Here is a 26756-nt window from a genome sequence, read left to right on the forward strand (position 1 = left end):
AGCCCTTTAGACTTCAAGTCAAGAGCTCTTTTCACTAAATATGGCTTTCAAAGATAACACCTGTTGCCGTAAAAGTATGAAATAGTCCTCCTAGTAGCCTTTCCTCTCTCCCTACCGGAAGTACCTCCCAATTTAAAGCACCATTTCCCTTTGTTTTCCCTCTCAGACTGCCTCTTCAAGGTATGCCCCATGAATCGATATTCAGCCCAGAAGCAGTACTGGAAAGCCAAGCAGACCAAACAGGATAAAGAGAAGATCTCTGATGTTGTGCTGCTACAGAAGCTCCAGGTGAGGGGCAGTAGGACCCTGGGGAGGGGCTGAAAGGGGTCTCAAGAATAAATAGAATAAAAATAAATTTATTTATATTTTTAATTTATATTCATATATTAATAAATAAATATAGCAACATATGTAAATATGAATTTATGTATTTTAATGTATATTCATATATAAATAAATATAATAAATACGTAAATAAAAATAAAATGAGATAAAATGTTGGGGCACAGAGCATAGAATGTCATAGCCAGAAGCTCTCCTACCATACAGAATGTTAGAATGTAGAAATTCAAAGGAAGGAAACTTGGAGACAAGATCGTCTGGTCCTCTCAATGAGAAGTGACTTGTCCCAAGTCACATGGGGAACCAGTTCTAGAATACAGAGATCTTGGCTCCTAATCTAGAGCTGACTAAGAGTGAGTGCTGTTAATCCCCGGTGTCAGCTACTCATTTTGTCTTCAGTGTGCAGAAATTCTCTGCTCCCTGTCTTTCCTAGCTCACCTGGTCCATTCTCCACTTCTCCAACCCTGCCTCCAGCTGAGTCATGACCCTACTCCTGATTTTATTGCTTATTGTCCTATCTGGACATAGAAGTGGTTGGACTTGACCTTGACATGAAACTTTGACCTTGAAGCTGTCTCCAGCCTGGCTTCCCAAGACTCTGTCTAGCCTACTTCATCTCCTCCCTTGCTGCCTGGTTGCTACATAGCCTGAGCTAAGAGGTTGGGGCTTAGGGAGGCCAAGGGCAAGGGAGGATCCCCCTCCCCCCCTCACCCCCTGCAGCTGCCTGGCAGATGTGAGCAGTGCAGGAAGTGGGGGTGGGTGGTGGACTGATTGCCTGTCGCAGTTATAAATAACTTCAAGTGTGTCTCTTCCTGGCCAGGAGGGCGGGGGGACAGGGTGGCCTGTCTGTCACAAGGTTCCTTCCCGCTCTGTGACAGGCAGAGACTGTTCTATACTGTCCTATACTGACTCAAACCTAGCTGTGCACACCTAGGGCACACACTGCGATGCGTATTTGCCCATGCACAACCTCATACTTAATACATTTAGAGCTTAGTACAGTACCCGACACACAGCAGGCACATAATTAATGCTTGTTAACACTTTGCACACTTAAGCCAGAGGTTCATAATCAGGGATTCAAACACATTAACAGACCTGGAGGAGTCTATAAATGTGTTTATTTAAAAATTTTTTTTTGATAATTATTTCAATACAATTGGTTTCTTTGGTCATTCTATGCATTCTATCTTGTGCATTTGGAACTAATATTCTGAAAAGGGATTCATAGATTTCACCAGACTGTCGAAAGAGTCTATAATCCCCAAAAGTTAAGAGCCCTTAACTTAGACTTACTGCTTAGACACATATGCACAAATTTACATCCTTGGTGTTCTTTTGCATAAACACAGTCATAGATATAGGAAGTAGTATAGCATGGTACAAAAAGCACTGAACATGAAGTTGGAGGATCTGAGTTTGAATCCTCTCTTTCTTGCTTGGGATGAGTTTCTTGAGTGAGTTTCTTCACCTCTCTGGCATTAGTTTCCTCATATATAAAATGAGTGTTGGACTATGTGGTTTCTAGTGTACCTTTCAATTCTGACAGTCTGTGATTGGTGACCTATATGTTCACACGCATCTACTTACAAAAACTCCTACTCTGATGCCTCATTATGTCAATGGAGGAGACTCTGGGTTCTTGAGGGCTTTGCCAGCTGAGTTCAAGCTCTTTCAGATTCTACTATGTGGGAAAGGCTTTGAATAGGGTCCTGGCAACAAACCAAGTCTGCTTTCAGAGGACCAACCCAACTAAGTGCAGAGCATCTCATTAAACACATGATGATCCTTTGGCAATGGCAACCTATGAAACCAAAAACCAAATGGTACTCTTAGTCCTACATGGGCCTCTTTCTACTTCTGCAATGACAAGGGCAGAGTGTCAGAAAAGGGGCTGAAGGTGCTGAGAATGACATCTTTTATAGTACCTACAAACATCAACCTAGCTGTTATTACTCTAAATGTGAGGTCCAGTGACCAAGTGGTGATACGGAGCCAGGAACTGAATTGTATTAATCTTGATATTCCAGCTATAAGCCAAACCAAAAACAAATTGCTGCTAAATAGTAAGGTAGCCTTAGGTTTTCCTTGAAGAAGTCAATAAGGGAATGGACAAAAATGGTTTTATCATGCACTCAAAAATGGTTTTATCAGACAACTAAATACATATTTTTATGGGGTATTTGGTCATCTTGTACTTCAGTGCTCATGATAAGTGCTTGCAAAAAGATCAGTCTGGCAATAATTGCTACCTATGTACCCACATTTGTTGTAGAGGATAAAGAATTCAATCAAACCTTCCAAATTAAATCCATAAATATTTTGATACTTAGTGGCTTTGATTCGAAGGTGAAATAGGTGAGGTAGGTGAAGAGGGTGGAAATTATGTTGGGAAATATGGTTCAGGAATAAGGAATGAGAGAAGACAAAGACACAGAAGCCTCACAACTACATTTCATGAATCTTTTCTTTGAGAAAAGAATCAAGTAGGTTCTGAATTGGACAAATGCTGAATAACATCACAGAAAAATCAGATTGATTATCTATCGACAGAGAAGAAATTCCTTATTACTGATGTATGTGGGATCTGTTCTTGAATCAGCTATCTGCGTTTAGCAAGACCATTAACTTTTTAGAACAAATACCAAAATGAGTACAAAGTAAGGAAAAATAATAAAAATAAGGGAAAAAACTCATGATTTGTAATTAAAATGACTCCAAACTGACTTATTTAAACAAGCTATTGATCTTTTAAAAAATGGAATATGGACAGAAAAAAAGGACTTTGGCACTGATAACAGCAATTTGATTCAGAGGTTTAACTGACATCAGAGAAGAGATCAAAATAATTGAAGAAGCCCTTCAGGCAGCAGATATTTATTTGACTTACATGCCAAGCAGAGGTTTATGGCAGCCAGAGGCAACGCTAATTTAACAAGTCGACTGATTTGTAAAAATCTTATAGAGAAGGATGATGGAAGACAATGACCAATATCATAAAGCAGAGAGAAGCTGTGGAGGGTAATCAGTTTAAAGAAAGCTTGGTAAAGCACTTGACTAAGTAAAGCCATACTGAGGATATTTAAGGATGAAACTGGAAGAAGTGCAACAAGCAGAAGAAAGAAGGAAATGATCAGCAAAGTTTTTTTTTCTTAATAACAACCCCTTTTCTCCATTGAGGAAAGTAGAGCTCCCCACACTAACAGTATAGTCCTGGATATTCCTCCAGAAGATTATTGTAGAATGGTCTCTAACATATAGTCCTGGATATTCTTATGGAAGTAGATATGGCACTAAAGAGGTGGGGGAGCAGGACAGTATTGATGGCAACAGTGACAGTGGGGAAAATGAAAATTGAGAAGGGGGAAATGAGAGTCAAGACATAGAAAGTGAGAGCAGTGAGAGTGAAGATGGAAGGGGAGCAGTAGACTTGGACCTCCATGCCAGCAAGCTTTGGTGACTCCTCTCTGGCTCAGTTGCATCTCCCAGCTCTCTCCCCTGTGAAAGGGGATTGTTTAGAACTGGAAAATGGAGCAGTTTTCTTTCACCCTTGGAATGAGGTTTGGATGGAGCCCTTGCCAATACAATGTAGTATGAAGTCCAGGCCTCAGTCACCAGAGCCCTTCCTAATCCCAAATATATTCCCAACCCTGATTTCACATTCATTTCCAAGTCATGCCATTTTCTCACACGCTGTAGTGGAGATCTGCTGTCTGGTCACTGAGGCTTAGGCAGGAGGTTATGGTCTCTGGGTTTTCATTTCGTCAAACTTAGTGACACCCTAGCTCGAAGGACAGAGATACTGTAGTATGTGATCTCAGCCTGTTTTGTCCTTGGTGAGCTCAGAGACTAGGTTCATTGCCATCATTCCCCTTTCAGAGAGTTGGACTCAAAGACCAAGAGACTTGTGTAATGAGCAAAAGGAACTGGCCAGGCAATCAGCAAACTTGGCTTCTCATAGCAACTCTGCCACTGACTCACTGTGTGACTTTGGGCAAATTGCTTCTACTCTCTGGGTCTCGTTTTCTCTTTCTGTAAAATAAAGTTTTTGGACCACAAGGTAGCTTCCAGCTATTCCAGTACCATTCCCTTCCAGCTTTGGTAGTCTGTGACTACATGTTCTGTGGTTAGGAAACAGCAGACCTCTTGGCTCTCTCTGGACATGAGATCACAGTATCCAGAAGAAACCTTAGAGTTCAGTGGTCGTAAGGGGATCATAGATTTATATCTGGAAGATATAAGAGATTAGGAGAGCAGCAATGTTTTCAAGGAAGGCTTGCTGGGTTTGGAGTCAGAATACCTGGGCTCACATCCTGGCTCTGCCACTTATAACGTGTGACTTACTCTGGGCCTCAGTTTCCTTATTTGTAAAATAATGAGATTGGATTTGATAACTTCTAAGAGCCTTTCCAAATTTTTTATTGATTCTATGATCTGGTCTTAATGTTTAGTTTGGTTGGTGCTTAAATGTTAATTGGCTGACTGATTGATCTACTTCCCCTCTCCATTTTATTGTCAAGGAAAGTGAGATCCAGATGAAATAAATAGCTTGCCTATTGTCATACAGATATTAAGTAGCAGAACTGGGTCTAGCACCTAGGCCCTGACTCCAAATCATGTTCTCTCTACAACATTCTAGGTCTCAGTTTTGGATTCTCAATCTGGACTTGGCCAACTACCCGGTGCCTGCCTATCCCAGCTGGGCTGGTTTTGATCTTGGGAGTCACTGACTCATTTCAGATACTCTCAGGGATAAGGGCATCTGGGAATCCCCTCAAGGGTGGCACCAACTCCCACCCCCAGACTTGAGGGAACTGGGGTATCTCTGGCCCCTCCCTGCCTGCCTGCCCTCCACCTCCTCTCTCTTCTCTCTCCTCTTGACTCAGTGTAGGAGAGTAAGTCTACTGGGCTTTAGTGGGCCAGTGGGAGGATGGGGGGGAGGGGCAGGAAGAACTGAAATTAGTAGAAAGGAATTCCTGACTAAGAGGTGTGTGGGAACGCCTAGGGGAGACTTTCTTAGAGTGAAAAGGGGAAAGCAACCGTAGGAGAACCACCACTAAGTTTGAACTTTCCTATGTGGTATAAATAATCATAGGTTATATTTATAGAACCCTTGCTTTGTGGCTTACAAAGTATCTTCCTTGCAATGGCCCTGTGGATGCTTAGTAGTGTTTTTATCTTCCTTGTACAGATGAGGGGATCGAGGTTAAGCTGACCCAAGCTCAACAGGTCACATAGCTAGTTGGTGTTAGAGGTGGCATCATAGGAGCTGATGAGGAACCTGAAATATAGGAAAATAGAGTACAGGAGTACATATAGAAATACAGGAAAATAGAGTAAATTGCCCAAGGTCATACAGGGAATAAGTATCAAAACTGAGATGGCAGGAGCAGGCAGAGATCTAGAATCCAAATCCAGTGTCTTTTCTACTGGGCCTCTTTCCCTTGAGTCCACTGGCTGTTCTGTGGTCCAGTGAAGAGAAAAGCCTTATCAGAAGCAACAAGAGGTAGCATTGGAAAGGTCATGCAGTCCATGTGGGCGTAAAGAAAGGGATGATGTATAATGTGGCCCAGGATGGAGAGGTGTCCCCATGGAGTTTATACTGGCAGAAGGTCCTGTGCTCTAACAACAGGTGTGAGAGACACCCTATCCAGCTGGGAAATCTCCTTCCCTTGGAGGATTTTAAGAATGTGTAGACTAGAATAAATGTTGGATTCTATTCAGAGCCTCAGGCCTCTCTCACCTGTAATCAGCTTTCTAAGATATCGAATCCTCTCAGAGCTGTCTCAGGGCAATTTGCCTTCTTCAGGCTAAGGGTTTTCCTCTTTCGCCTCTAACTAAACATCCTCAACTCGAATCTTCAGCCTGAGATTGGGGGATCAGAGGTCAGAAATCTGCTGCACTTGATATAGGTAATTACCTATCCCCCTTTATCTACTACTGTTGTCATCTCTGGTGGCTTGGGTTTAGCACTCACTTCCCCCTTTCTCTTCTACCCACTGCCTGCCCACACTAGAGACCACAAGACTATTGTTTTCTAGGTATTTATTCATAAGGGAAAAGAGAGTATATTTCTTAAGAAATAATACTCCATACTTAGGTGAGTAGAGAGGTTCAATGGTTAGAGAGAGAGCTGGCCTTAAAGTTAGTAAGACCTGGTTTCAAATTCTAATTCTAATCTATACTCTCTGTGAAACCCTGGGCAAGTCACCTATTTTCTCAGTGCTCCCTAAACTACTTTCTAAGGTTGTAAGGTACAGAGCAGGTGCATTGATAGAGGGAATTTGCTCACTTTGAGTTCCCTAGTCTAATGGAATCACAGGTCCAGTACAGAAAAATAATTAGAAGAGAAGTCTACCTGGTTCCAGACAAAATGGGACCTAAGCTTTCTAACCGAATCAATAACCCCTAGTGGCCTTCTTTGCCTGGGAGATGGATGTTGTATCCTCCACTCTCATCATGGCCCTAGAAGAAAATGGCTTTGTCTATTTAGAATATGTCTGGTTTGTTTTGTAATTTATTCACCTGGGCTTTGTGCAGTGCTACCGTTGGTCCATTCTTCCAATCCAAGCCTCATCCTCAGTCAATCAGGAAGCCTCTAGATGGGATAGTGAGTTTGGGGCATTTCACTTCTATTACTTTCAAAGTCTTTCATGATCAACATATTGCTGACCTTCCTCTGTAACCTTATCTTGCACTAATCCACTCTGAGAAGTAGTATGGCTTAGTAGAGGGAGCCTACCTCAGTCAGGAAGACCTGGGTTTGAATCCTACCTTTAACTCATGTTGACTGTGTGAACATGGACAGGTTACTTAACCTCTCAGTGCTGAAGAGAATTTTCTAAGACAGGGGTAGGTAACCTGCAGCCTCGAGGTCACGTGACCCTCTGGGTCAGACCCTTTGACTGAATCCAAATGCAAACACAGAACATAGTTTTGTGAAGTTTGAATTCAGTCAAAGGGCCACACTTGAGGACCTAGAGGGCTGCATGTGACCTCAAGGCTGCCGGTTCCCCACCCCTGCTTTAAGACTAGAAATAACAGAGCAAAGAGATTTGACCTGGTAGAGGGAACTTTCTCAACGGGAGTTCCAGTTCCGTATAATAATGAAATCACGTGTCTGGCAAAAACAAACAAGTAACTTAGTGAACTAATTCCCCACTCCCACCTCACCAACTACTAAAGGAAAACCCAGGAAATATAAAGCAATTTTTTCTATAACCTTAAAAAGGTTAACCCCCAAACTGACTGTCACTCCAAAAAATTCACAAACCAGGATCTATTTTTTTTTTAATTTTTACATTAGTCATGTTGTAAAGAAGAATTAGAGCCAATGAGAGGAATCACAGAAAAGAAAAAAAAGGGAGCAAATAGTATCTTTCAATTTGCATTCAGACTCCATGGTTCTTTTTCCGGATGTGAATAGCATTTCCCGTCATGAGTCATTTGGCACTGTCTTTGACAGGATCTATTTCTTTATAGAGAGGTCTCTCCATTTTCTGTTTTCCTCAGTTTCCTCAGTCTCTCCTTTACACTGTCTGACTTTGTTCCTGAAACAGGGAATAATGAGTTTCTAAAGTGTCTGTGATGTTCCCATGATAGCTTATTTAGGAAAGATGGAGCGTGTTTTGTCATGAGGCCAAAGGGACCCATTTTGAATCCTTGCCTCACCTTTCACTTTTCTCCTTGATTTGTATCTCTTTGTAGCATGCAGCCCAAATGGAACAGAAGCAGAATGAGACAGAAAACAAGAAAGTTCATGGGGATGTGGTGAAGTATGGCAGTGTCATACAGGTAGAGACTAAACTCCTATATACTCCCACCCTCATTGCTTCTTCCTCCATCCCCAACCTCAACCTCCTTCATGTTTCTGCTCATAGACATCTGCTTAGAACTGGTGCCCTGTGAAGAAGACATGAACTTAGCATTTCTCCTTCCTTCTTTTTGTCTCCTCTTTCATCTGGAGAAAATTGGGAGGAGGGATGATATCAGGAGGAAATTTAGGGAATGGGCCAGGGAAGGTGACCAGAGGCTACCATCTTCTGGATGGTAAACTGACCCCTTCATCATAAGGATGTGTGTGGGTGTGTGAGGAGGTTGATTGGTCTCTCTGTCTTGTGACTTTGTGTGTATCTTGGTACAAGACACAGTAACTCTGAATATAACTGTGAGACCTGAGTATGATTGTGAATGTGTGATGTTGTAACTCTTTGGGTAAGACAATGTGATTGGTATGACCGTAAGACTTGGATGTTATTTTATAAATGTATATTTGTGACTTTATGAGGCTAAAGTGTGATTTTGTGTGGGTGTGAGTAGGATTGTATTTGTGTGGTTTTGTGACTAAGTCACAAATGCATGACACAGTGACTGAGGCTTGGTTGTGAGCTGTGCTGTAGTTGGTATTTTGTATTTCACATATGAATTAGTGGTTCTCACAGGACGTAGTGAGGAAACAGAAAGACACTTTGAAACTTAGGGCCACACAACGTTGAACACATCAGCAGAGGATGGAGGAACTGAACATCTTCCCAACAAGTTAATTATGGGTTATAAGATTAGGCATTAATATATTTTCACCATTTGGAGCAGCAGTCTAAGATCTTTTCTCCCAAATTAGTGTAACAGTATCATACAGACAGGAACTTTCAGAGGATAAACTTGGGAGCCCTAGTTGTGTGTGTGATTGATGGGTAGGATTGTGAATGTGTATTTTTTGGTCACTGACTCTATCTGATTGATCACTAAATGCCTGTGTTTTGGTGACTGCGATTCTATGTGTGACTGATGGTATGACTGTGAATGTGTATTTTGGTGACTGCATTTATGATTATGTGTGAATGGTGGGTGTGATTGCGAATGTGTATTTTGGGGGCAGCTAGATGGCACAATGGATAGAGGGCCAGGCTGATGTCAGGAAGACTCGTCTTTCTGAGTTCAAATCTGGCCTCAGATACTTTCTAGCTGTGTGACCCTGGGCAAGTCATTTAACCCTATTTGCCTCAGTTTCCTCATCTGTAAAATGAGTTGGAGAAGGAAATGGCAAATTGCTTCAGTATCTTTGGCAAGAAAACCTCAAATGAGGTCACAAGTCAGACACGACTGAAAAATGACTGAACTCACACTTTTTGCAAATGTGTATTTTTTGGTGATTGTGATTCTGTCTATAACCGATGGCATAATTGTAAATGTGTATTTTTTACTTTCTGTACTTATGACTGATTTTCTGTGTGACTGACAGGTGTGATTGTAAATATGTGTATTTGTAATAGTGAGACTGTGCTTGAATGTATTTGAGTAACTGTGTATAACCAGGTGTATGAGAGACTGTATTTGTGAGTCTCTGGCCGTGACACGCTGTATTTGCGTGTCCCTTTGCTGGTACCTGGCCCAGGGTTTCACCTCTTGGCATTGCCCATGACAACCTTCTGTCCCCACCTCCCTCTCCTTCCTTCCAGCTCCTTCACATGAAGAGCAATAAGTACTTGACTGTGAACAAGAGGCTACCAGCTCTGTTGGAGAAGAACGCCATGAGGGTGACTCTGGATGCCACTGGTAATGAGGGGTCCTGGCTCTTTATCCAGCCTTTCTGGAAGCTTCGGAGCAATGGGGACAATGTGAGTCCCAGAATGGGAAGTGAGGAGGGTTGGGAAGGATGGCACTTCCTCAAACACCAAAGGTCAAAAGGTCCCATTAGAGGCCAAGGCAATTGCATTTGATATTTCTCCCACATTGTTGTTTCTGGTCCATTTGGCAAATGGGCTGGGTGAACACCTTCTCTCCAGTTTCACATGGGGGAAACTGAGGCCTGGAGAGAAGAATGGAAAGTCTGGAAGGCAAAGGACAGATTTCTGGTCCTAAGGAAAGCTAGGTAGCTGAAGGGAGGTTATTCTCACCTGTTCTCTCTCCCCCAGGTGGTTGTGGGGGATAAAGTGATCCTGAACCCTGTCAATGCTGGACAGCCCCTGCATGCTAGCAACTATGAGCTCAGTGACAATGCTGGCTGCAAAGAGGTGAGGCCCAGAGGGGCTGGGAGGGCTATCTGTCACCCTTGTTTTGTCCTGTTCTTAATTCTTTAGGGAGTCTATGTTACCTGGGCTGGTGAAGGATGCATGCACAGTTTCTCCCATATCTCAGTATGTTCCTTATATAGGCTACTCTTGGTGGGGAGAAGAGGTAGCCTGGAGAGGTGAAGTGGGTGCCTCTAGGAATGTGGCAATCAGGGTTCATTCTAGGATCTAACTGTTGGGTACAGAAGTATGAATATTTCTGTAAAACTGAGTGTCTTCTCTTCTGTGGTCTAAGTGGGAGCAAGGGGAGGCCACTGGGGTGGAGGAGGCATCTGCAGTTGTCCCTCTCCCAGCTTTTTGGCAGATGGCTGCTCAAGGCTTTCCCAGTCCCTACCTACTCAGTCACTTGGGACCTTTGGGACCTCACACAATTCACTTCCCTTCACCCAGGTCAACTCTGTCAACTGCAACACCAGCTGGAAAATCAACCTGTTCATGAAGTTCCGAGACCACCTGGAAGAGGTTTTGAAAGGGGTAAGAATCCTAGAGAGAGGGTCTTCAACATATACTTTGATATATGTCTAGAATCCCTACTATTTTGGAGTCTGAGGTGGGTGGATCTCTGGAGCTCAGGAGTTCTGAGCTGCAGTTGGCTAAGCAATCAGGTAGATACCTACTAAATCCTAAATTCAGCATCAAAATGGTGGGTCTCCAGGAGCAGAGAACCACCAGGTTGCCTAAGGAGGGGCAAACCAATCCAGATAGGAAATAGAACAAGTCAAAGCTCTTGTACTAATCAGTAATGAGTTTGGTCTTGTGAGTGTCCCCTGCACTCCAGCTTGGAAGAGCTAGGGAGACCCAGGCTTTAAAGAAAAAAAATTATACTTTTCAACTGCTCAGTGGTTTTCCCCAATAGCACACTTTGTTCACTATTTGCCTCCTCTCCCATGCTCACCCTCCCAGCTTTTCCTTCCATGCCTTGCTCACTTTCTTTCTACTTCAGTCTCCCTGGCCCTGTTCCCCTGTCTGATCCCTCTAGCTGGGGAAGCCCTCCCTTTCCCACTACCTCAATTCCCCCCTCCCTACCCCATCCTGATTCTCCTTTGCACCTTTGAGCCTTTGCCTGAGCTTTACTCTTTTCTCACCCACAGCTCTGCCTTCTAGTTCTCTTCCTGCTGCTTGAACCTTGCTTCCCCTTCCCAAGTATTTCATTTTAGTCTTGCAGCCCTCTCTGGGGCTCCTTCCACTGCCCCAATTTTGTTCTCAAATTCTGAATTTTTATATCCTCTCCAATCCTCCTTCCATTCCCTCTCCAGTTTTTCCCCCTTTCTCTTCCTTGTTGTCTCTCAATTCAGTCATGTCCAACTTTCCATGATCCTATGTGGGGTTTTCTTGGCAGAGATACTGGAGTGGTTTGCCATTCCTTCTCCAGTGGATTAAGGCAAACGGAGTTTCAGTGACTTGCCCAGGGTCACATAGCTAGTAAGTGTCCATGGCTGAATTTGAACTCAGATCTTCCTGACTCTAGGCCACTTAGCTGCCTTTCTTTTTCTTCATCTTTTTTCTATGCAAGTTTTCTGCAGTTTGAGGTCTCTCTCCTTTTTCCTATGATTGTCTTTCTGGTGTACTGTTATTTCCCTCTCCCCCCTCCCCCAATCATGATCTTATGTCATCATCCTGTGTCTTTTGCCCATTGCCTCTGTGGCAGAAAGGACCCTCTCCCAAATGTACATGAATTTGATGGCAACCCTACCTAGGTGGGGAAGGAATAATCATATTAGAAACTGGAGTTCAGATACGCTCATATTTGAACTAAGAGAGTTTTATTTGACAAGTAGGTGAGGTGGTAATCCTTCCAAAAGAATCTCAGAAGCATAAACTCTTTGGGTAGGGGAGTGGTCATGAATAAGGGGGAAAACAATAGAAACTTTTAAAAGACTTGATATCATACTGCTGAGCGAGCTGATTGAAATGTAAATAAAGAATGCAAAAAGAAAGCCAGATGCTTAGTAATTGTAATGCCCAATCTTGGCCTCTGAAAAGAGATGAGGAATCACTTTCCCTCTTTTGATAGAGAGGTAGGGACTGTGGGTGCATAATAATGTATGTGCTGCCAGACGAGGTCATTGGATCTGCTGGTTTTGCTTTAACTGTTTGCTCCAAGAGAAGTCTCTGTTGACTAAGAAGTCAACAAATTGCTAAAGTAAGGGAATGAGCTGATAGAGGCATTTGGGAGCCACCATTAGAAAAAGTTTCAAAGAACTGGAAGAGAGAGCCTAGCTGAGGGGGATTTGGGAGATTTTTCATGCGAGGATGGCACTATTCAGTAAGGATTCAAGGGCGGCTGTGAAGAGAACTGATTTAAAGTGGAACTAAAGAGTAGACCCAAGTAACCCAAGAATTCAGACTAAAGGAGGAAACCAGCATCTGTGAAACCTACTTAACAGTCTGGAAAAGGAGCCTGATTGATGAGCTAAATTTCAACAAGCCAGTGTAAATAATGAATACATTCTAGCACAATCACACTTTCATCACTTCTCCCACCCCTGGTGGGTACCCTTTGCTGACAACCTCTTGTCCTACTCCCTCTGCTTTGCAGAAGCCTCCCTATCCAGCTTTATCTTGCTGCATTCCCCAATACTGAGATGTCAAGGATGCCTCCTCATCTCTAATAATGATGATGGTGATGATCTAATGCCTGATAATATAGCATTTTAAAGTTTCTAAAGTGCTTTACAATGATGGTTACCTCATTTGATCCTCATGACAACTCCGGGAGATAGTGGCTGTTATTAACTCCATTTTACAGATGAGGAAACTGAGGCAGGCAGACATTAAAGGACTTGCCCTAGGTCACATCCAACTAGTGAAGTCAGATTTGAACTCCAGGCTTAGTCCTCTATCCACTGCACCGCTTATTTCTAAACTCTGCTTCTTCTTGGAATCCCCAACTACTTCAGTTACTCCCAGCCTTCAGGATGCAGCTCAAACTCTACATCTTCCACAAAGACTTCCCTGACCACTCATTTTCTGTTTTCAGAACATATATTGAATGGTACAAAGCAATTCAGCCCAGTTACACGCCATTTTCTTGATTTGATTCACCTGTGTATGTTATTTCACACTCGCGACTCCCATTAGACTGAGCTCCTTAAAGGCAGAGGCTTCTGTTTCTTTGTATCTCTCACTGTCCGTGGTCCAGGAATGGACATATGGATACATACCTCTTGACTATTAATTCTGTGCACTTATCCCTGTATTGAATATAATCACTGTGACCTCAGGAGTAGGAAAACCAATCAGACTTCTCTTCTTTTGCTCCTAGAGAGTGTATGGTGTGATTTGGTGCTAGACTTGGAAGTCAGAAAGTCCTAGGTTCAAATCTTGCCTCACACATTTCCTCTGAAAAATGAGAGGGTTGGACTTGATAACAACTTCCAAGGTCCTATCCATTTCTAAATTTATAATCAGTACTTTTTAAGTGAGATAGCTAGGTGGTACAGTGCACAGAGTGCTGGCCCTGAAGTCAGGAAGACTCTTCCTCCTGAATTCAAATTTGGCTTCACATACTTATTAGCTGTGTGATCCTGGGCAAGTTACTTAACCTGTTTGCCTCAGTTTCCTTATCTGTAAAATGGACTGAAGAAGGAAATGACAAATCACTCTAGTATCTCTGCCAAGAAAACCTCAAATAGGGTCATGAAGAGTTGGATATGACTGAAATGACTGAACATGAACTCCAAAGCAAGATTGGGAAGGGATATGGCTAGAGATGTTGCCTGGGGACCTCAGGTAGAATGATTTCCAGACAATGGGAGGAAAAAAGAAAGCTCACTGATACAGATCTCCTGTCCCAAGGTAGCCTGTTCAATTCTTGCTCTGGGGTCAGAGCAGCTTGGGTATTTTATAGGGAGGAAAAGCATCCTTTTCTCAGACCAATCTGGTTTATTTTTCACAAAGTCACAGGCAAAGAAGCATCAATCATTTGGGAAACTGGAAGTTTCTACTCTGGAATAGAAGATTCCCAGAAATGGGAGGTTCCAGGGAAGGGGCTGGGTAAAATGGAAGGGGTCCCAAGAAAGTAGGAGGGAACATGGTTAGGTAACCAGCAGCCTGTTGGTCAGAGGCCAAGAAAAACACAGGCCCTGTGAGGAACACACAAGTGACTAATAAATGATCTTTATTCTCAAGAAACTGACAATCCACTGCTGGGAATAAAGTATGCTCCCAAATACCCACAATACATTGGACAGAAAGTGATTAGAAGTACAAACACAATACCGTGTGAAGTCTGACAACAGCAAGATCATTTCTGGGAAGGAAGGCTTTGTGAGATATGTGCCATTTGAGCTTGGCCTTGAAGGATGGTTAGGATTTCTACAGACAGAGAGATGCGGGGTAGGTGCTCCCCATGGAGGAAACAACATGGGCAACATTGAAGAAACTGTAAAATGTTCAACCTATTTGGGAAATGGTGACTAGTGCAGCTTGGCTGGATTCAAAGGTACATAAAAAGAATTAGCATTAGGCAGTCATTTATTTATTTTTATTTTGAAAATTTTTTATTCATGTTCAACTTAAATACAAAAAGGCCAAAAAATTTTCCATGTACATAGCACAGCACAAAAAGAGGATTCAATACGAAACTATGAATCAATACCATACTTCATTTTCAAAGTTCCCCTGCTTTCTATGCTTCCTTCTGTGTTTCTTTGTTCTCTGCTGTGCACTTTTTTACTTCTTTCCTCCCCATGCCACCCTAGAGAAAGCCACACACTTTCTCTAGTTAGACACACACTCACACACACACACAAAATCATACTATACAGACTTCTATTTATCGGTTCCTTCTCTGGAGGTAGACAGCATCTTCCTTCATGGGTCCTTTGTAGCTGATTTGAATATTTATATATTCAAAATAACTCAGTTCACGATTATTTTTTGCTCTTACTACCTACAGCATTCTCTGGTTCTACTCACTTCACTCTTCCTTATTTCATGTCAGACTTTCCATGTTTCTTTAAAATCAACCAGCTCATCATTTCTTACAGTAAGGTAGTATTCCATCACAGTCATGTACAATAAATTATTCCCCAATTGATGGGCATCCCCTCAATTTCCAGTTCTTTTCCACCACAAAGAGAACTGCTATAAATATTTTAGAACATACGTATTGTTTTCCTTTATCCCTGATCACCTTGGAAAACAGACTTAATTGTGGTATTGTGGGTCAAAGGGCATATGCAATTTTATAGCTCTTTGAGCATAATTCCAGATTGCTCTGCAGAACAGATGAATCGGTTCACAGTTCATAGGCAGACATTTATTAAGTACCTACTGTGTGCATAGTATTGTCCTAGACCTAAGGCCTGGGAAGATACAAAGTTTAGATAAGACAGTTCTTGCCCTTGTGGAACTCCAAAGGGATACAAGCCGATAACTGTTAACAATGCACAGTATTACTTGACACGTACATTACAAAGTTATAAAGCACAGCATGTTGAAGTTACGAAATCAATTTCAGCTGCAGATTCATAGCTACAAACTTGGAAAGTATAAATTGTATGTAATAGATATTGGGGAAATATTTTATAACAATAAATTACAGATACAAGTGGACGATAAACCACAATTTCATAAAGATGTGTAAACATTTTGTACGTTTGTCAAACAGTTGAAGTCTGAGAGGAAATCTAGTCTGTATTTGCACAGGCTTTTCCCATGCTCAGAGTGTAATCCTCATTGTTCTTCTCTACATCTGTGGAAATCTCTTCCCTGAGTCCTTACTGGATTCCCCCCAGATGCTGGTTCCTCCCTTACCAAATTACCTTGTATTTATTTTGTGCATTCTTATATGGAACTCTTATTTTACCTTAGTATCCCAAGTGTCTTAGAACAGTGCCTGGTACGTAGTAGGTATTTAATAAATGTTTACTAGATATCAGGAAAGGCTTCTTGGAGGGCTGGGTTGAGCTGGCCTTTGCCAGGCAGAGATAGGGAGGGAGAGCATTCCAGGCACAGGGAAAAGTGTGAACAAAGGCACTGAGGGTGGGGAGCACAGGACCTATTTGGAGGCCAGAAAGTTCTTCAGTTGTGAATAGGTCTGTAATAAGAGATATGGCTGGAAAGTTAGAGTGGTACTTGGGTGTAAAGAGCCTAGAGTGCCACCCTTTACTTGTTATGGATCCACTGAAGTTTATGAAACAGAGGAGCAACTTTTTAAAAATTTAATTTTTTTTTTTCAGTTTCAAATTCTCTCTTCTCCATCCTTCCCCCACCTGTCAAGAAGGCAAGAAATACAATATCCTTTATGTATGTGAAGTCATGCAGAACATATTTCCCTTAGCTATGTTCTGAAATAAAAGAAAAATAAAGAATGAGTCTAAAAATAAAGAATTAGTCTAACAGTTCTCTATCTAGAGGTGAATAGATTTTTTATTATGAATCCTTTGGAATTCTGGTCAATTACTGTATTCCTGAGTTACTAAGTCTTTCACAGTTGATTATGTTTACAATATTGCTGTTACTGTGCCAATTGTTCTGGTTCTGTTCACCTCACTTTGCATCAGTTCATATGAATTTTCCCAGTTTCTTTTTTTAAATCATCCTCTTCATTATTTCTTAGAACACAATATCATCCCATATGTTCATATATATGGGGTGAGGAACCTGCAGGCTTGAAGACACACTTGGCCTCCTAGGTTCTCAAGTGTGGTCCTTTGACTGAATCCAAAGGGCCATACTTGAGGACCTAGAGGGCCACATGTGGCCCCCAGGCCGCAGGTTCCCCACTCCTGCCATAACTTATCCAGCCATTCCCCAATTGATGAGTATCTCCTCAGTTTCTCATTCTTTGCCACCACAAAAAGAGCTGCTACAAATGCTTTTGTGTACTTTTTCCTTTTCCTTTGATCTTCTTGGGGCACATAGTACTGATAGTGCTGGGTCAAAGGGTATGTAGTTTTGCAGTTCTTTGGACATAGTTCCAAATTACTCTCTAAAAGGTCTGAACCTATTCACAACTCCACTGACAGTGCATTAGTGTACCTATTTTCCCACATCCCCTCCAGTGTTTCTCGTTTTCCTTTTCTGTCAGTCATTTTGATGGGTGTGAGGTAATACCTCAGACTTGTTTTAACTTACATTTCTCTAATTATTATTTACTTAGAGCATTTTTCATATGACTTGATAGCTTTGATTTCTTCTTAGCAGAGGAGTGGCTTAACCAGATCTGTTTCTTAAGAAGATCACTCTGGCATTAACATGAAAAGACATAAGACATAGTGAATTTAAAAATGTACAGAAGGAAGGGAAAAATACAGATGGGGTTACAGAGTAATTTTAGCATTGCTTTATTAAATAATAGATATGTTCTATCTATAGCTATATATCACAATGTATAGGAAGTGAGAATAGAAATAGGAAGACTCCTAGAAAGTTCTTATAATCCTGTAGTCTGAGGAGATAGCAATGGGGGCCAGGGTCATTGTGGTAGTTGTAGGAACAGAGAAGAGGGGACGTTGCAGGGGTGAATTCAATAGAACTGATAACCCATTGGACGTGAGGAATGAGTGAGAAAGATCTGTCAACTGGTCAAAGAGAATATCAAAATTACAAACATGAGAGTCAGAATGAATATAGGAAGGTGGGTTAGGATCAAAGCATGGAAGGCCTCAGATACTGGGCTGAGAAGTTTGTGCCCCCAAGATTTTCTCATGCTGTGGTAACATAATTTTTCTTTGTAAATGGCTGGTGGAGAGGGAGTTGTTTTAAAGAAGCTTGTTGTGTTCAATTCTGGTCCCCATGGTATAAGAACATTAATAAACTGCAACAAGGATATTTTAGGGCCTTGAGTCTTTGACATATGAAGATGAGTGGGAAGAACTGGGGATTGTATTTAACCAAGAGAAGGGAGGACTCAGGAGGGTAACACGATAGCTGCTTCCAAGTATTTGAAGGACTGATGTGTGAAATAGGGAGTAGACTGGTTCTTTTTGGTCCCACAAGGCAGAACTAGGAGCAATGGATGAAAGTTGTGAAGGGGCTGCATTAGCTTTAGTGTTGGGAAAATCTTCCTAATAAGCAGAGCTGCCCCAAAGTAGAAGGGGTCTCCCTTCTCAGAGGTCTTCAAGTAGAGGCTTAATGACTACTTGTTTAGTAGGCCATAGTGGGGATTCTTTTCAGACAAGATGGTCACTGAGGTTTTTTCCAATTCTAAAATTCCGTGCTTCTATGAAGCATAGGGAGAAAGATTCCTAGATCACGGACTAAAGTATAGAAGGCACTGGTTTTTCGTTGGGGAGTTACTTGCAGCAAGAAACTTTATGGTTAGGGGATACCTTGAGCCTATCCCATAAGTCTCCCCCACATCCTGAGCCTTTCTTCTTTCCCCTTTTCAGGGAGATGTAGTACGCTTGTTCCATGCAGAGCAAGAGAAGTTTCTGACGTGTGATGAGTATAAGGGCAAGTTACAAGTGTTCCTTCGTACCACCCTGCGCCAGTCTGCCACATCAGCCACCAGCTCCAATGCACTCTGGGAGGTGGAGGTAAGACCCTGAGGATGGAACTCCTCAGAGCCCCGGAGCCCAGTTCCTGACATCCATCTCCACTAATCTGATCTCCATGTTGTATGTGTAAACTTGCTTTAGTGTTAAGCATTTTATTATATTAAGCAATTATTATAATTTCTCTAACCCCAAGGCCCCAGATCTACCTTGAGACCCTAACTCCTGGGGCCAAATTCATATTCAACTTTTCTAGCTCCAGTCCTTAAATCATTATGCTCTCCATAAAGCCCTCTCCAACCTTTACCTCCTTTCTCAGCCCTTTGGACCCCATCTTCCTACTCCCTACTCTGCAACTCCTCTCATTTCTCAAATTCCAAGTCCCTGACCCCTAATACCCACATTTCTTCTATAATTCCATGGGAGAAAAGCTTGTATCTCCCAAATTACTAGGCCTAGCTCTTCCAGGAGCCCTAGGGATGGGAGGTGGAGTATCTAAACTCTTTGAACTCATCCTCCCCTGCCTGTGCCAGTCTTCACTTGGACCTTGCCCCTCTTAGGCTTAACTTCATATTTTCCCATGCACGTTGGTTCTGAGAATATCCTGACACCTTTCAACTCACCTATTCTCTGTGGTTCCTTCTTAGGTTGTCCACCATGACCCTTGCCGTGGAGGGGCTGGCCACTGGAATGGCTTGTACCGCTTTAAACACCTGGCCACGGGCAATTACCTGGCAGCAGAGGTGAGGACAGGAGACAAGGATGAGTTGAAGTTGTGGATGTGTAAATATATAGATCTATTTGTGAGCACATACGTTTGAATGGGTAGCATGTGTACTGATGCATAAATTTATATGTGCATCTAAGTATTCTGGCCTGTGAACATAAGTACATCCATCCAGATGTGTATGCAGCAGCATAGAGTTGTGTATATATGCAGATGTTTCTGTATATGTGTATACATGTAAGGATATGTGCATATGTCTATGTGCCATGAGGGAGTCTGAGAGGAAGGACCTGAAAGGAGACCTCTGTAGTTACTGAATTGTCCCTCACTGCTCTGCCTTGTTATAGTTTGGGAGTGGGCAAGGGTTGGGGGGACGTTGGGGGATCAATCTCATCTTACTCTCTGTGTGAGCATAGGTAGATCCATTAACCTCTTTGGGCCTCATTTGCAGAATTGGGGCTTAGACTAGATGATCCCTAAGGTCCCTCCTAAAACTCTGATTCCTTCTGAAGCTGGAAGTGCCCACAGCCAGTGCCTGTGCTGACAGCTTAAAATATGGAAGGGTGAGGAAACACCTGCCTAACCCTCTAGGGGCCTGTAGATGTTTTCTCATCTTCCATTTCAGTGTGGTGTGGGTATGGCTTGGTACTTAAAAAAAATACTCTGCATTTACTATATAGTACATGGAGTGTTGGACTAGGATTCAGAGAAGAGACTTGACTTCAAATTCTGCCTTAGATTTAGCTCTATGAGTTGGGCAAGCCATTTAACCCCTCTCAGTCTCAGTTTCCTCATCTGTAAAATAGGGGTGATAATAACATCCACTTCCCAGGTGATCAAGAGATCACCTATGCAAAGTGCTTTGCAAGCCTGAAAATGCTGTATAAATGCTAGCTATTGTTTCACTGACGTCGATGGAGCAGGCCAGTTAATATCCTTTTTTCCTTTTCTAGGAAAACCCCAGCTACAAGGGTGATTCAGGAGAACCGAAAGCTGCAGGAACCGTAAGTGGCTATTTGAGGACAGGGACTGTCTTATTATTTGGTTGTTGGTCTTGTGTCTAATATAGTTCCTGGCATATAGTAGTAGGTGCTTAAGAAATATTTGTTGAACGATTAGAGAGGAGAGGGCTTCCGTAGACCGGGCCAAGCAGCCAGGGAGCTGGGGGGGTTCTGGGCCCCTTGAGGGAGTAGGGTGCAGAAGGGAGACTAGAAGGTTCTGAAGCTAACACTGTTGAAGAGAATGGGAAGGACTGAGGTTTGAGGAGGTCATATTTCCCTTAGGCATCCCAGGGAAGAAGTGGCCGAAGAAATGCTGGTGAGAAGATCAAATACCGACTTGTGGCTGTGCCCCATGGGAATGACATTGCTTCTCTCTTTGAGCTCGATCCCACCACACTGCAGAAGACTGACTCTTTTGTGCCTAGGTTTGCATCCCTTCTTGATCCTGATCCTGAGAGAGGGATCATAGAAGCATCATAAGATTATAGATTTAGAGCTGGAAAGGGCATTCGAGTCAAGTCTAAACACATCATTTTACTGATGAGGAAACTGAGGCACAGGGGTGAAGTGACTTGCCTAAGCCCATACATAGTATATCCTAGATATCCTGTATGGGAGGCAGTTTACACTGAAGTGTTCTTGACTCCAAGTCCACCCTATGCTGGAGAATCAGGGCAAGGAACATGTGTATGGATATTGGTGGCAGGACCTAGGTTGTATGAGGCTGTATGGGTGCTGGAACGTCCCTTACCCTGTATTCTCTGCTCTATCTGTACTATATGGCAGTAGTTAGGGCATGAGGTGAGGTTCTATCACCAAGTAGTTGTATAACCGTGGGCAGGTCATTTCCCTTCTCTAAACTTGTTTCTCTAAACTTGAAACAGGGATTATGATACCTGTCCTTTCTACCTCATAGTTCACAGGGCTTTCTGGAAAAAAACAAAAACAACATTGTTAGGCAAGAGTGAGGTTATATATGACCTATCGCTTCTATACCACCTTGCATCCCCTCTCACCGCATGAGCTTCTGCCCATGGGGTGAGACCTCTGAACTTTAAGTGACCACTGACCTCTCTGTGATTTCATGATCTTTGTATGACCCCTGATCTCTTTGTGCCAGAAACTCCTATGTTCGGCTGCGCCATCTCTGCACCAACACTTGGATCCAGAGCACAAATGTTCCCATTGACATCGAGGAGGAGCGGCCCATCCGACTCATGGTACTATCCAGCCTTCCAGAAAGGAAGGAAGGGAGGGAAGGAGAAAGAGAAAGTGAGAATTGTTGTGAGGGGAGTCTGTGGAGGAGGGGATGAGAAGGAGTCATTCCCTGTTGGGACCATGAGGCTAACTCCAGGTCATTGCAGCTGGGCACCTGCCCCACCAAAGAAGACAAAGAAGCCTTTGCTATCGTCTCTGTGCCAGTGTCTGAGATCCGAGACCTTGACTTTGCCAATGATGCCAGTTCTATGTTGGCCAGTGCTGTGGAGAAGCTCAATGAGGGTTTCATCAGCCAGAATGACCGCAGGTAGCCCTCTTGGGCACACGAGTCATCAACTGATTTGTTTCTTATTTAGTCAACAAGTTGAATGTCCTCCTCCCTACAATCAATTTTAATGGATTAATGGAGACTACCAAATTGAGGATCCATTGATCCAGTGAAGAGATGGAAATATATAGTCTGGGAAAGAGAAAACCTTTTTAAAGGGATATGATAGCTGTCTTCAAGTATTTTAAGACCAGCCCCACAGAAAATAATGATTAGCTTTGTTCTGCTTGGCTCAAAAGGGTAGAACTAGGAAGTATGGGGTGGAGGGCAGGTGAAGAGAGGCACATTTAGGCTGCATATAAGTATAGCAGGGGTGATCAGGGAATCCCCTTGAGTGGCAGTATACTGGAACCAGCTCTTACATGTTCAAGGGAGCCAATTGTTAGATGTTCAGTGTCAGCATTTATGCCTCAGAAATCAGCAAATGCTGCAGGTCAGGGTTTGGTTTGCTGTTTTGTTGATTTTCTATATTTAAGAAAGTTATGGAGAAACTTTTATTAATGAAGATTAAACTTAAAGATGTGCTGTTGTTTTTGAGAGACATTTATTAGATATTTGCTGGCACACGTCCATCCTAGAATCATCTTTGATTTTAACTTCTCCCTTACCTCCCATATCTAATCACTTTTCTCTTTTGTGAGAATTATAGATTTATGAGTCATTATTACCACTCAAATGGTGTTGTTCAGTCATTTTAGTTACGTCTGATTCTTTATGACCCCATATGGAGTTTTCTTGGCAAAGATGCTAGAGTATTTTGCCATTTCATTCTCCAACTAATTTTACAGATGAGGAAACTGAGACAAACAGGGTGAAGTGATTTGCTCAGGGTGACACAGCTAGTAAGTGTCAGAGGTCGGATTTGACCTCAGGTCTTCCTGTCTCCAAGCCTCATGATCTGTCCACTGTATTACCCCACTTAAGTGGAAAGTTGATCATGGAGCCAAGGAACTTGGGTTCAGATCCTACCTGATACATAGTGGCTGTGTGACCCTGGGAAAATCACTTAACTTCTCCATACTCTAGACTAATAAGATGATAAATTGCAGAGAAGGTGCCAATCTGCACTGGTAGAAGGATTGTTCTCAGCCAAGAGTCCCCTGCACCAGTGAAATCCTAGGACTGGCTCCTGTTCCCTTTCATCCGTTGCAAAGTACTATCAACTTCTTTGCATCTATCTCTTCCTCTTCACTGCACAGCCAATACACTAATTTAGGCCTTATTATCCCTTGCCTGAATTGGTTTTTTTTATATTTTATTTTCTGAGTAAACATAATTTTTAACGTTAATTTTGAAAAATTTTAAGTTCCAAATTCTCCTTCCCTTCCTCTTACCTGGATTATTCTAATAGTCTCCTAACTGTTCTCTAGGATGCCCCTCCAGCTGCTGCCCTACCCCCCACCCCTGCAAATAACAATAATAATTTACACTTCTCTAGCATTGTACAGTTTACAAAGCACTGTACTTAGGGTACAGGGTCATCAGATTTAGGAATTTAGAATTAATCTCATTCAAACACCACTTTCATTAGGAGACCTTTTTCTGATTTTCGAGGGGCAGTATGACATAATGGATAGGGATCTGGCCTCAGAGTCACAAAGACCTGAGTTCTAATCCAGCTTCTGGAAAACGGTGACTGTGTGCTTAGAGCACAACCTCTCTGGGCTCTAACCAATTCTAAATCTGTAAGGTGGAGAGAAGATACTAATCAGTTGGGGTGGGAGTGGGGTATCCTCGTTCTGGAGTTCCTTAGCCAATGAAATAACAGGGCCAGTCGCTATCCCCAATCTGATATGAACATTTTGTTGTTCAGTTGTGGCCAACTCTTCATGACCCCATTTAGGGTTTCCTTGGCAAAGATGCTGGAGTAGTTTGCCATTTCCTTCTCCAGCTCATTTTACAGGTAACTGAGGCAAACAGGGTAAAATGATCTGCCCAGGGTCACAACGATTGTAATTGTCTGACAGGAGATTTGAACTTAAGGAAAATGAGTTTTCCTGACTCCAGACAGGGCACTTTTTATCCACTGCATTACCTACCCACTCGATATGAACATAGAAGGTACTTAACAATTGAGTTGAAAGGGAACTTGAGCTGTTTCCTAAAAGGTGACTAGGATTATTTAGGTACAAAAGGAGAGGGAGGTTGTTTTACAGGTTATGTTTTACAACATAAGCAAAGATGTGGAGGAAAGTCATGTACACAATGAAAAAACCCTTTTGGTCGTATAGGAAGGTATATATAGGGGTCCAGTGGGAGCTAGAGCTAGAAAGGTAGATTGGTCCTAAATTGTGGAGAGCCTTAAACGCCAGGATTAAGGATATAAACCTTCTTCTGGATATTTTTCAGCTGGGATTGACCCTGTAGAGATTTATTTTACTGTTGTGGACAGATCGTGAGCTATCCCCAAATAGACTGATTTTGGGAGGGAAAGGCACCAGGTAATTTCTTAAGTATTATTCTTTAACCTGCTTTCAGGTTTGTCATTCAGTTGCTGGAGGACCTGGTATTCTTTGTTAGTGATGTCCCCAACAATGGGCAGAGTGTTCTGGACATCATGGTGACCAAACCCAACCGAGAGCGGCAGAAACTAATGCGGGAGCAGAACATACTCAAGCAGGTGTGTATCTCTTGTTTGTTTGCATTTAGCTTCCTTGTCATTATTCCCTTTCTTGACCCCAAATCTCCCTACTGCAGGTAATCCCCAACCTTGAATCTAGATCTAGAGTAGAACGTCACATTTTACTTGTAGATCAGCCTCCCTCTGGTGTCCAGGATGAGCTATTTCTCCTTCTTCAAGTGTCTCTCTCCCTCTGAGACAGTGAGCAAGATTTAGGGATGGGTTTGGTTGGAGCAATTTTAGAAGGGTCATAGGATTATGGATCCGAAGTTGGAAAGGACCTCAGAAGACATCTAGTTCAATCCCTTCATTTTACAGATGAGGGAACTGAGGCCCATGGATGTAATGTGACTTCACTGTCAAGAGCCAGATTTGAAGAGCCTCTGAGTCCAAAACCAAGTGGTTTTCCGTTGTGAGAGTTAAGGTTAAAGGAGAGGATTCAATTTAAGATTAATGTTAAGATAAAAATTGTTTTGAAGGGTTAGAATTAGGATTAGGGTGAGGAATAGGGTTATAGTTAGGGTTAGAAGTAAAATTAGGCCATGTTAGGGTTAAAATGGGGTAGATTGAGAAGAAAAAAAGGATCTTAGAGGGCATCAAGTCTGACTGCCTCAATTTACAGATGAGAAAATTGAGGCTCCAGGAGGTTAAGTTCATTGTTCAGAGTCATAGAGGTAATAAGAATCAGGGGGAAAGGTTGAATCTTAGTTTTTTGGTTCCATAGTGTATGGTCTTTCCGCTGGGAAAGGCTTTGGGACAAGGGGAAGAGTTTGAATTAGTTGAGAACTCAGGCAAATGCAATAACCAATTATAATTCATGCAGCCCTCTTGAGAGAGGTGATAGAGTCAGGATGCAGAATAAGATGTATATTTTTCAGATATAGCCAAGTAGGAATTTGCTTTCTTTGACTATGCATATTTGTTACATGGGCTATTCTTTTCCCTTCCTCCCTCCCCCCTCCCTTCCTATTTTCTTTCCTTCCTTCCTTTGTTTTTCCTCTTCCTTCCTTCCTTCCTTCCTTCCTTCATTCTTTTCTCTCTTTCTTATGGTGGTAGGTAGAAGGGTGAGGGGAATACAGTGTGGGTAATAAGAAGGGTAAAAAGGAAGAAAAATGATCATTAAGGCATTTTTTTAAATACAGAGAAGAAAAATTTGGAAAGAAGCACAAACAGGACAGCTTTGAAAACTATGATTTAAATTTATTATTATTCTTAAAAAGAAAATCAAACTGTATATAATAGAGATCTGTAGTTTCATATACAATCCTCTTTTTCATTTCTAATATCTGTATGGAAATACCTATCTGACTTGGTACAGAAAAAAAAAAGGGGAAAAAGTTTTAAGATTAGGTTTAAAATTCAGGGTAGACCAAAGAGTAGGAGGAGAGTGGGACCTAAGGTTGATTAAGGGTTAAGATTAGGATTTGGGGCTTCACTTTCTTCTCTTGCTGTCATTGGGATCCCTAGATCTTTGGAATCCTGAAGGCTCCGTTCCGGGACAAGGGTGGTGAAGGTCCACTGGTAAGGCTGGAGGAGTTATCTGATCAGAAAAATGCCCCCTACCAACACATGTTCCGCCTCTGCTACCGTGTCCTGAGGCATTCCCAGGAGGATTATCGGAAGAACCAGGTGAGCTTGCTTTTCCAGCTTTGACCCTGTTTCCCTGTGCCCTCTCTACCTCTCTACGTCTGGTGCTCCCTGGGAATGGTCATGAGGGATTGGAACACTTTGGGCCAACAGGAGAACTTGGCTAGCTCCCTGGCTGAGCTTAAAATCTTTCCTTCTAAACAGATTCTGTCATTGGAACCACAGTTCACTGGATCTCCCATATTTATTTTCAGTCTTTCCCTCTCCTCTCACCTCTTATATCCCAAATCTAATCAGTCCCACCTCTATAGTCCCTTCTTCATCTCTCATTTCCCCTCTATCATCATTAACCCTACCCTAGTTTAGACCCTTGTTGCTGCTTGTCTACACTACTGCTTCTTTCAGGTTTTCCATCTTCC

The 26756-nt window shown here is 42.4% G+C and overlaps 1 protein-coding gene across 2 annotated transcripts in view; it reads left to right on the forward strand.

The window, feature by feature from the left end:
• The window catches only part of ITPR3 (inositol 1,4,5-trisphosphate receptor type 3), a 121419-nt gene that overhangs the window by 36081 nt on the left and 58582 nt on the right, over positions 1–26756 (forward strand). For both annotated transcript variants that reach the window (XR_011974168.1, XM_072641780.1), the window contains exons 3-15: positions 167–288; positions 8050–8136; positions 9801–9959; positions 10257–10355; positions 10803–10886; positions 18752–18898; positions 19504–19599; positions 20537–20587; positions 20867–21009; positions 21705–21804; positions 21949–22109; positions 24609–24750; positions 26218–26379. Coding sequence is in view for 1 of the 2 variants with exons in the window: in XM_072641780.1 (XP_072497881.1) it covers positions 167–288; positions 8050–8136; positions 9801–9959; positions 10257–10355; positions 10803–10886; positions 18752–18898; positions 19504–19599; positions 20537–20587; positions 20867–21009; positions 21705–21804; positions 21949–22109; positions 24609–24750; positions 26218–26379 (1553 nt within the window). In the remaining variant the exon portion in view is untranslated. The remainder of the gene's footprint in view (positions 1–166; positions 289–8049; positions 8137–9800; positions 9960–10256; positions 10356–10802; positions 10887–18751; positions 18899–19503; positions 19600–20536; positions 20588–20866; positions 21010–21704; positions 21805–21948; positions 22110–24608; positions 24751–26217; positions 26380–26756) is intronic.

This window comes from Notamacropus eugenii, chromosome 2 (genome assembly GCF_028372415.1).
Source record: "Notamacropus eugenii isolate mMacEug1 chromosome 2, mMacEug1.pri_v2, whole genome shotgun sequence".
NCBI lineage: Eukaryota > Metazoa > Chordata > Mammalia > Diprotodontia > Macropodidae > Notamacropus > Notamacropus eugenii.